Genomic DNA, 11,561 nt, shown 5'->3' with positions numbered 1-11,561 from the left:
CAAAAGTTGGATCGTATTAGAGAAAAATCCTTGCCATTATTGTTGGCGATGGAAAAGCAAAAGGTGAAGGTTATATTCTCACGTTTACCTATGAACTCTCTCTCTCTATTTTACTTCTTCTTTTTTTTGGCTAATTCGTCAGAAAAGGAGAAGAGACATTGGTCATTGTTGACTATATACAAGGGCATATTTAAAGTGTCGTGTCCAGAGTTCCATGAAAAAAAAAATTCTTTTCTTTATGCTCCATACTTTAACATTAGCTAAGAATAGATTAACTCTCTCCATAGTTCTTGATATTGCTTAAACTAAAAGGTACAAGAATGAACAGAGATTCCAAGTTCTTTTTTTTTTCTTTTTCTTTATCTCTTTTTTGTGGGCTAAAGGAGATTCTCCAGTATAAATAAGTGGGTAAATGTTAAATAAATAAATAAAACTCCATCTGATATATTAAACATATATTTTATCTGATAAATTTAAATTACTTGATCTAAAGTAAGATATATCGATGATTCAGACTTTAGCATATCATCGATCGGAGTCAGTGACTTTGTCCCTTTTGGAAGAATGATAGAGAAAAATGAAACAATAAAAAAAGAATCAAAGACACAAAGGTCAAAAGTTTTCTTCACCTGCACCGATTAATTAATATAAAATGGCATGTCAAAGAAAGGACAAACGACTAATCCACATCAATCGCTGCGATTTTTTCCACTAAAGTTGGTGCACATGGTATCATATGATGTCGTGCCTTCCAGCTATGACACGCCTGTCTTATTTTTAATTTTTTTTCTTTTGCTTGAAAAAGAAGTCACCATTTAGCAATCTTATAAGGAAAAAAATAATTGGAAATTTTTAGTCAATGACAGAGGATGTTAATAGACAAAAGGACAGCACTTATGTCAAATTTGAAATCGTATATATAAATAAATTGATTGAGAGACAAATAAATCATACTCTGAGGTCCTCTTTTAAAATAAAATCAAAGAAAAGTAATCTATCCTCATATTGATTAAATGGTAAAAACGATCACATACTTTCGAGTTGCAAATTCGATTTCAATACTAAGACATTCGAATTTAAATAAGTATTAGGTGTATGGGTTGTTGTACCAATTTTCTTTAGAATAGTCGATGATTACGATCGTGCTCCCAGGCTATTTAAAAAGAAGTACATGGAATATGAAAGGGCGGAGAAGTATTAGTCCTCACTCCCTTAAACCCATAGAAGAAAGCTAAGAAAATCATTTTACAAAAAAAAAAAAAAAAATTGAGCAAATTCACATAATATTCACAAGATGCAAATAAAGAAAAAAATAAAATAACTCTCTTTAACGGTTAGGTTCTAAAATAGTAGAAAAGACATCATATTATTTGAATAAAAATATGTTCTACAAAATTCGAAATAAATCCAAGATTGAAAACGAATATCGTGAATAAGAAATCAACAGCAAGCGGGGGCTCCAAGCGCAGTCAAAAAATAAAAACAGCCTCCAAAAACCTAGAGAGGAAAGAAAAGTGAATCTGAATGTGGAAAACGGCATGAAGTGCAAGTTTACCTATAGTTCCATAATATCAATAAAGAAATGCAGATTAAATTACAATTCGACACAGAAAAATCCAATAATAAGGGAAAGATCCACGGGTCGTCCTTGGGGTCCTACGTGTTGGATACTGTCTTGAGATTTGCAAAGGGCGTTGAAAGTGGGGTTGACCTACGAAGAAGAAGACAGACATCGCATGGCAACATCGTGCCCAAGAAATTATTTTTAACCTAACTCCAATTGCAAATCCCGTGGCCACTAGGCCAATGATTTTACATTCATTATCGCATGCTTTGAATGTCCCTGTATTCACTATATACATAATGACGTCATTATTGTTCTTTATATGGGTGGGGGTAGTTGAATACTAGATACGGTGGGTGATGCATATGAAGACAAGATCATGAATGACCTCCAGCTATCTCAGAAATTCAGAATCAAGATTGCCTGAGGTCGATGAGCTTCTTAAATTTTAAGAATGGTAGAGAATGGAGAGCCTTTGTTCTTCATCTTTTTCTTTTTTTTCAACAATACACGTCCGGAGAGATGTTAGAATAGTTAAATGTTAAATCACTTATTCATCTAACAACTTTGCTAATAATGGGTTTTTAGGATTAGTGCAACACTAGAGAAAGACAAGAGGAAATATTATAATTATAATAGTTAAATGTCTTAATTATCACGTGTTGAGTATTTATTACTTAAAAAAGCGGCCGTTTTTTATTTAGTACGGTTAACAAGTATCGGAGCATGAAGTGAAGCATGGTTTGTGCAGCTTCTAAACTGAAAATCTGCTTTGCCATAGTCAAACTTCTACACTAATTCATTCCTCGCAGACAATCCAGAGGAAAGGATCGGTCTGTCTCTTTGACAACCATGTAGTTGTCGAATCAAGGTGCCTCAAGGTCAAGGCACGTATTGATTAATTGCGGCTACATTAGCGGTGGCCGGCAACCTAACTATTTTATCCAAACAAAAGAAATGGTAGGATGCGCATAAATGCTATATTGGAGCTCAATAATTTGGCCTAAGGCGCATGCATGCCATGTCTAGTACTCATGATAATTGTTAGATATATAAATATCGAAATTTCACTTGCATTTATTAAATTAAGACCTTAAAACAATTAACCAATGATCTGACATAATATTACATGATATCATAATGAAAAGTTTCAAATTCAAATACTTTTAGGTCCACATTTGTTTCAGAACGTAATCTATATGAGTCGATATTAAAATGACCCAAAAAGTATTACGTCATGATGATTTTTTTTTTTTTTATTTTGAGATTTAACCTAGAATTTGTAAAGTAAAGAACATCAAATGACTAAAGAGAAGAGGAGCATTCTACCGTTCTATTTGATGTAAAATATGTCACAGAGATTGTGGGTCACTCCTTTTGCTCCCAACCATTGTCTTTAGCACGAACTACAATTCACAAAAAGCACTGTCCTCTCTTTCTCTTTTACTTCTTTTTTTCTTTTTATTTTTGCCCCATCTTCTAATTTTTGCTTTTCCATCTTTTGCTCTTTTGCTCTTTAACTCTTTCCAATCTTTTTTCTTCTTCACGCAACCTTCCGAGTTCTCAGATTCTTCTATTCCCTCTCTTTTACCCATGAAGTCCATATTGAATGCGATAGATCCATCTAAAGCAAAACAAAAAATAAAGCAAAAAAAAAAAAAAGTGTGGGAGACAAATGAGATGAACATAAACTTCCTGGCAATCCAGCTAATGCCGAGCTTAATATTACTAAATGCCACACATGAAATAAACTGTACAATAGCAAACAAAAATTACATCACCATTACGTCGTATATACATTACATCAAGCCGTACAAGCACAACTCAAGCCAGACCAAAAGTTTTAGATGCTCTCGTTTACCTCTCTCTCCCGCCCGGTTGCCTATTGGCGAGAGAAAGATCGATGCTAGATATATAAAGACTAATTCACAAAATCGATTTACAAAGCGACGCAGCTAACTAGCGGGAGGCCGCATCAAGCACTCGACAAGAAAATGGCACATCGCTTTGTAAATTAATTTGGAGAATGAATCTTTGAAAATTTTTAAAAAGTAGAATTGATACTATGACGGAAATATTTGCCCAACTTTTGTTTTTGGGTAGCGACAACTAACATTACTCTCTTTTTAATTGATCGATTCAACCTTTGGTGCGAATGATGGTGATGGTGCCTCGTCCTTGAGTGTGGAGTCGGGTGAGAGCGACTACAGCTTTACCGGAGAGGCCAGGACCATGAGGGGACACGCAGGGGCGACAAGCGAAGTCCCCGACCGGGTGCCTGACCGGCCTAGTCGGCGGCATGAGCAGCCTCTCGTTGATGTCATTCAGCGTCACGTCCCCGTCGGCACCGCCAGGCTTCACCACCGCGAACGGGTACACCACCCTCGTCACCACCATCCTCTCCTGCCTCCTCCTCTTCTCACCGCTGCATCCTGTACCCATTTCTTTTTCTTTTTTCAGAAAAATGAAGAACATAATCAGTACCTGAGTTTTCTGAAGGTCGAAAAAAAGTTTTATCCAAAAAAAGAAAAAAAAAGGAGTGATGTTTCTCCTTCCTTTAAACAAATAAAATAATTATAATCTCGAAATGCAAATGCCCGCTGAGCAAGATTTTATCACCTCACGGGGACCTCACGGGGACCATGCCAAGTAATGTATAATTCTATAGACCATATAAAATCGGTCTATAAATATAAAAAATCAAGTGATATGACAATTTGTAGCCGATACTCTATATAAGTAGGTTATAATCAAACACCCATGACTGTTATGTCACAAAGTTAAACCTACCAGCTACAGTTAATGAACTAAATCTGAGTGCATAAATACTACGACATTTGTAAACTCAATCTGAGTACTTTCTATTCAAATCTGTCACAAACGACAAACGTCGCTCTCCGGGGTAAGTGGCATTAGGTCATCATCCCGGAGTGGGTGCCATCCATTTGTGGAGTAATTTCAGTTTTGACTGTCCAAAGTCTCGTAGATGATTATCGTGCTTTTCGGTTGAGCATGTCGCGAGAGAGAGAGAGAGAGAGAGAGAAAACAGAGACTCTTACGCACCAGCTAAAGGCATGGCATCGAGAGCGAATTGGACTTCTTTGTCAGAGCCAGACTTGGTCCGTGACGACTCTTTGAACGGCGAGGAGGAATCCAGCGACGACACGACGTCCTCTTGCGTCTTGACTTCAGGAAAAAAATTCGTCTCCTCGCTTGTCCTGCTCCTGGAACTCCCCATTTCATCTACAGTACAGTATCATCATTCAAAATCATCACCAGCAACAACCACTACAAAAAATCGTCGTCATCCAAGCAGTAAAACGATCTCGCACCTGAGAATCTGGTGAAACTAGTTATTTCACTCATGCCACTGTAATTCTCGTCGACACCCCATCTGCAAGTCGAGTTCCAGTAGCCCTGCCCAAAATGAATCATACAATCACCTTGCCTGTAACTAATCGGATGTACTGGAACCAATCATTTTTCAGACTCTAACTCGAGGACGCTAAAGTTCCTCTCACCAGTGCATGGTCGTTGAATTCTCTGGTCCAGTCTTCACCGCAGAACGAGAGTCGGCGCCGCTTCGACCGGTCGCCAAACTCGAGCAACGCATCCTCGAGATAGCCCGTGGAGAGGTCGTGATCCGAATCCAAGTCCGAGAGGTAGGGCGGAGTGCTGCCCATGACTGCACTCAACATTACTTCCACAGGATGAGAGGAATGAAAGATAATGATAGAGAACTTGGAGAGTTCAATTCACCACATATAAACCCCCAAGGACGCACGACAGACAAAAACAGTGAAAGCAACCAAAACAAACGCGAAGAAAAAGAAGGGACAAGGAAAGAAAAAGGAGTACCTAAAGACATGTCTGCGTTGAGAACTCCAAGGTTATGGAGATCCCAACCTTGGGAAGAACAGTGCGGGCTATTAAAATTAGTGTTACTAGTGTAAGAGAGAGAGTGAGGGTCGCTAGTACCCATGTCCAACTCAATCACCATTTAAATGATGCACCAGTGAATTTGGGTCATGTGGGTATTGTTCATGACCTATTTATGTGCAAGGGTGCAAGAAAAACAAGGAAAAAACAGTGGGATGACATGATTTTGGATGGATCGGTCAGTCAACGGCAAGGGAAGGAGAGAAAGAGCTCGAAAGTGGGCGTTTCTTGGGATACGGGAAATATGCGGGGCCACTTTTTGGTACGTATCGTGGTTTTAAATTTTATTTTTTGGAGGGGGTAGTGAGTAATGTGGGGGACTAAATAATTGCAAGGTTATGATATGATTGCCTGGTGCATGTAAAGCAAAGACTGGTGTGTGTGTGTGTGTGTGGGTGCAATATAATGTGGAGACACAATTCAAAATTTCAGCTTTTCCTTTTTGCATTCCTTCTGATATGGTCACCAACCGTTTCTCCTTTTAGGGTTTGGGATGTGAATGCTTTCCCTCTTTCTCTGCGCATTCTCGCCCATGGTGGGGTCATATCAGTCATCACGACTGCACGTTAATGTTTTATCAAAAGAGAAGAAAGAAAATTCGGAAGATATGTTGGACTTCAGGTGAGATTCTGGACTTGATTCGCATTGATCGGATAAGGGTAACCTGGACATTTTTATAGAGTTCACCGGTTCCGGCAAATGGGGAAACCCCAGTTCAAATTTTATGGGAATTTTCTATGCATGTTAGTTATAGAAACTTAGAAAATTGTGTTGGGAAGAAATTAAAGAAACTCGGGGTTGAAAGCATTACTATTATCTTTGACTTGTAATCTATAGACAACATGGAGGAAATCCCAATGTTGGACTTTTAGGAATCCTTTAATATCTAAGTCAGAAGAATACATAAAATACTAGGAAGAAAACAAATGTACAGAGGAAAATGTAGCGCACCTTTATGGCTTGATATATTTGTCCTGTTGGGCAACAAGATGATCTCCAAGGTTGGGCTCATCTCACGACCCTCGGCAGTTGTGGTGGAGCCATTGCGGCGGGGGTCGCGATTCTGATTGAATCTATGGTGGCTTCGTAAAACCCAAGTCCTGCATTTCGGAGTCGCATTAGCCCTAGTGAAGTGGTTGACCCCGTTTGATTCGGCATTTGCAATTGACTTTGGGACTCTAAAGTCCCTTAGCCAAATGCAAACGCATTCGATTCGTTTTTGTGCTCAACTTTGAGAAAATATAATTACATCTCCAAAGTGCTCTAAGGACCTTTAGTCTAAAATAAGTCCTAAGATATTTTGGAAAGTTACATTTTCAAAATGTAAGTCTTGGCCTTAATTACTCTTCATATTCTCCAAAGACCGCCACACGGAAAAGCCAATCAAAGGCCGATGACTCGCCGCCAAGGGGTCACGTGCCCCAAGAATCGTCGCCCGAGGGTTGTTCGACCTCGCCGACTGCTACGACCTCGCGATGCCTGAGTTGCGTGACCCAGATGACTGATGGCCCGAATCGCGCAACCCAAGTAGCCACCTAAGGTCGAGCGACCCCAAGCGCCCAACCCAGGTGATCGTCGCGTGGGGTCACGCAACTTTAGTCAACCTCACCTGAGGTGGGCGATCTCAAGTGAGGCCATCTGGTGGCCAAATCCGGTAGTCCGACGGCTAGATCTAGGCAATCGATGGCTAGACTTAAAAAAAATTACAAAATTCTTTTCTTCTTTTTTTAAATTTAGTAAAAATCATTTACAAATGCAATTTTTACCGAAAGGCATTTTAGCCAAAATTGTTTTTCAATACACTTTAAGATTACAATTCACCAAATGCTATTTGCATTTCGGAAAACTCCCTTAATCCAAAAGTATTTGCATTTTTTCAAAGACATTCCCCAAAGTCGAACCAAATGGAATCATTGTCCTAGGCTTGTGTGACCTTGACAAGGCAAAGCTGTGTCACACGACGCAATTCTGTTGGACCAAGTGGTCGATGCCACCACCATATCATCACCAGTTTGTCTAGTTAGTGCGGACATGGTGCTGATATGTCAGTACACGTCAGCATATACCATTTTTACATGGATAGAGTTTAATAAAAGGTCTAATGTGAACAAAAAAAGTATAGAGTTTAGGGGCTCAACTGGGAAAGAAAAAAGTTTGGATATTTGATTGAACAAATTGAAAAAGTTTACAGATTATTGATTTTTTTATCCCTACATTTTATATGGATATTAAATGCCTTCAGTGCGCTTGCAATACTCTTCGGCGAATTTGTACAATAAAGCATGGAAAAAAAATTTCATTTTTCTCATGGACAATGAATCTTATAAATAAAAACTCGATGTTTGTTTGATGAATATAAGGTAAATACCCTTTATAAGGTAAATAGCCTTTTTTTGTTTTGAACTAACATTATTTTGAACTTCTTCTTCTACCGGGAGTGCCCCATAGCCTCAGAGATAGCTTGGGTGGACCGTCCGCATGGCAAGATGATTCGTCCCTCTAATGGCTTAAACACGGAGTTGAGATTTACCCATCTATGTATATCAGTGGTCGAGATTGAATGAGCTATTAAGGAAAGAACATTGTGCGATGCAGGATCTTGCTCCGCTTATTTCGAGGGAATGAGCATCACATTGGGTAGGCCAGGTTTCATTATTAGCGAGGTGTTATAATGTGAGCGAGGGTCATGTTTGACTCATTCCAGTTGACTCAACCACAGTTCTATGTAAAATAGTTGAGTCCTAGAGTCTAGGTCTCCAATTTTGTCTTGGAGATGCGGATGACTATGGTGTCATGCCCCCAAAAAAAAAAAAAAAAAAAAAAAACTTAGGTTTATCAAAATAAATAGAAGAAGAGCATTAATCTTATATAGGTCTACAGATAAGGTAAGGTTGTATCAAGAAAATAAGGGAGGGTGGTTGCGTGGGACCATATTTTTGGGTGGTCATTTTGAAGGGTCAATCGCATCTAGACTGGATGAGCACGGCGGAAGAGACAGATGTGGTGTTTACTTTGGGAAATGTTACCCTTGATTGCCTGTTACAAGGAATGATAGCTCTAGGCCCATGGACAGCTGGATTGACTTTAGTGCTTGTTACTGTTCTTGGTGATTATTAATGTCAAGCCATTCAAATTTAGTGGATAAACAACCAATGGACAACCTGTGGAATAGTAGAGTAATGCTATATATAATGATTTACTAAATCTGTACTTTAAGTGACGAAATAAAATAGTCATTGACTGTCAAGCATGACTCGTATTTGAATAATAAAAAATTATGGTCCGCAATAGTCACTTAACATGTTAAATTTTGTGGACCCATCTTGTCATGCTAGACGTTTACTCGCGTGTTGCAGGGTTTTTAAACTTATTAGAAAAATTAAGAAGAAAAAGCGAATAATGAGAGAATCTTTAGAATTAAAGTTGATGAAGAGAAATTAAAACATGTACCTAAAAAGTGGTCTTTCTGGAAATGTAGATATGTAAAATGAATGGCATTTTTTTTTTTTTTTTTTTTTATCGTCTGAAGAGAGCAAAATGATAAGCTCCTCTATAAAATGAATGTAAGGTTGATATTCAAACGCCTGCAAAGATAGTACCTAACAAAACTTTGAACGGAGAATGGTAAAAATTAGATGAGTACTAAAGCCTATCGAAGCTATGCTAGTACGCATCTTGTTTTTTGTGGGAGTTTTTTCTGGATTTGTTTTATAGTGCCAGTTCATGAAGATGGCTAAAATTGTATTGGTGATGGTCTTGGCTCACCAGATGTTCGTGTAAAGTACTGAAAGAAACTTGACTTCCAATCACTGCGATCTTGCTAAAGTAATTACATCGCGTGAAAGAGAAGAGGCAGCAATAACAAGCAACAAATTAAAAAGAGCATAATGTATGGATCACTTAGTCAAGAGATCTATTGAAATTCCCTTTTAGATTGAAGGAATACCTAGCCTTTAGAAGGGAAAAAATGACAGTTTAATTTAGAAAGAAAATCAATTTTCCATTCCAAACAATGGAAAATAATTTTCAACCAATTTTAGGATTTTAAAGTACTACTGTTCTCTCTGAAAATAAATTTTTAATTTTTTTAGAAAAATTATCTTATTCTCCTTAAACTAAACGGGATCTTAATATTACTTTACACATGTCTAAATTCTTTGATGACTCATGGAAAAACTACTTTTTTCATTAGCAGATAATGGCAAATTAATGTATGAAAGGAGGAAATTTTTCCTTCTTTTTTTTTTTTGGCTCACTTAATACGCAAGTAGTCCTCTTCAAATGAACTCTTAGTATTATAACATGAAAACAATGCGAGTATAACAACATGATAGGATAGTCCCATAAAATTGCTTTTCCCCGTGGAGGGGCATTCAAGAAATTGAGGCAGTGGAGACAAATGCTTGGAGCTCTCAGCCTAGATTCGCACTTCAATATCTTTCAGCCATAAAAGCGCAAGAGTGCTTTGGAGTTGGGATGAATGAACATAATGAGGCCAACCATTATTATGTAGTCTTGAAAAGGCCTATGCAGAAACTCTAGAGAGACTTTACTTTATAGGCATGATGAACATGAAAGCATTGGTGGCCACGGGTCAACCCCACCTCACTTGGGCTATTCTATAGCAAGCCTAATCATATTGGACCTGGCTTCCTAAGCCCCTGAAAATCTGTATCATTCTCTTTTAATCAACCGTCATATTAGCGATTTTTCCAACAAAAATTCATTGAAAGGACTATATTAAAATTTCGCACAAAATTTTAGAATCCAATTGACGAATTTAAAGGATTTAGAACTAAATTAACATATGTATAATAATTTTGGGACAAATTGAATAATTTTTCTCTTGTCACATTTGGCCACAATTGCATTTGACAGACATAATCGAATTTGACTTCTTTTGTTCTCTCCCAAATTTTAGCTCTTGTCATGTAGTAAAAATTGAATTCTCCCTCTCCCTCTTCCCATGTCTCTGTCCCCTCACATTCAAGGCTTTTTAATTGATTTGATGCAGTCGACTTCCTCCATGAAAGTGGAGAGTTTTGCTCTATGAGCTTAGAAGTTCGAAGCGCAAGCAGAAAAATCTGCTCTTCTAGATCTACTTGCTGGCCTTGGCGCCAATGCTCGCACTAGATATTCAAGTGCTCTGCAAACCTCCAAGGTTCCTCTTCTGCTGCTTTTAACTGTCAGACTCATCTGAAAGTGATTTTGTGATCAAGCGGTATCGCTTTTATAGCTCTTCTCTACTGATCTAAATCTAGATCTTGATTTGGGTGCTCTTCTATTTCAATTTGGATAAAGATCTAGGATTTTTTTTTTGACGAAGATAAAGATCTATGATTCACAATGCATTTTTGTGCTCTTTTAACTTGTTGGTGTTGTTGTTTATGTATGGGGAAGGTGTTGGGGAGCGAACCTAGGCGCCTTTTGCCTTTTGGCAAAGTCGTAGCTATGAGAGAGGAGAAACTCAACGTGTGTTCATCATTGATTATAATGTGATATTCAGTGATTAGCCGTTAGTTGCGCTTTAATGCTATGATATATCCGCATTTGTAGAATATACGAATCCTATACTAAGTTGATTCATTTTTCAGATTTACTTGCCTTGTGAGTTTTGCGTTTTTATTTTGAAATTATGTACCTCCCTTTCATGTAAAATTAAAAATTTTTCTTCCGGCCAAAAAAAAAAAATCACTAGAAATTTGATGTCCTAATGTTAGGATCTCTGATCGGAGAAAGCTAGCCGAACTTCAAAGAAAATTTCAGAAGCATGTGACTCGGTGCATCCCTGTCGATTGGCCTATCACATAAAAAGTTGTTTCATATGAAAGAACAAACTTAATTTGCTTTTTAATTTGAGACGAGTTCACGCCTTCAATAATCTGCGTCTTCAAAGTTCAAATTTTTAATTTGCATCATCAGTTTTTGGGAGTATACTTCGATTTGCAGTTGTAGGAAACAAAGATTGATAACTTACAACAATCAACATCTTAAAGTGACTATATCAATCGTGACAAGAATATTATAGTAGAGGTACTTTGAGTCAGTACTTATAATG

The 11,561-nt window shown here is 37.8% G+C and overlaps 1 protein-coding gene across 1 annotated transcript; it reads right to left on the bottom strand.

Annotated features, from left to right (window-relative positions):
* Positions 1-3,245: 3,245 nt before the first annotated feature.
* On the bottom strand, positions 3,246-5,592 carry LOC104432995. Its single transcript, XM_010045601.3, has 5 exons — positions 5,423-5,592; positions 5,086-5,249; positions 4,897-4,981; positions 4,628-4,807; positions 3,246-4,014 (listed from the first exon to the last, which is right to left on the bottom strand). The coding sequence occupies exons 1-5, from the start codon at positions 5,562-5,564 to the stop codon at positions 3,704-3,706; spliced, it is 882 nt and encodes a 293-aa protein (XP_010043903.1). The 5' UTR covers positions 5,565-5,592; the 3' UTR covers positions 3,246-3,703.
* Positions 5,593-11,561: the final 5,969 nt, after the last annotated feature.

Source organism: Eucalyptus grandis, chromosome 2, assembly GCF_016545825.1.
Source record: "Eucalyptus grandis isolate ANBG69807.140 chromosome 2, ASM1654582v1, whole genome shotgun sequence".
Lineage (NCBI taxonomy): Eukaryota > Viridiplantae > Streptophyta > Magnoliopsida > Myrtales > Myrtaceae > Eucalyptus > Eucalyptus grandis.
This window is presented reverse-complemented; position numbering and strand designations above follow the sequence as displayed.

Bases quoted from the DNA above. Each gene is read 5' to 3' on its own strand.
- LOC104432995 (XM_010045601.3), bottom strand. From the start codon at position 5,564: ATGGTGATTGAGTTGGACATGGGTACTAGCGACCCTCACTCTCTCTCT. The intron at 5,250-5,422 runs GTACTCCTTTTT...TGTTGAGTGCAG, and splicing joins CAACGCAGACATGTCTTTAG to TCATGGGCAGCACTCCGCCC. The intron at 4,015-4,627 runs GTGCGTAAGAGT...TTCTGAAAAAAG, and splicing joins CGATGCCATGCCTTTAGCTG to AAAAAGAAATGGGTACAGGA.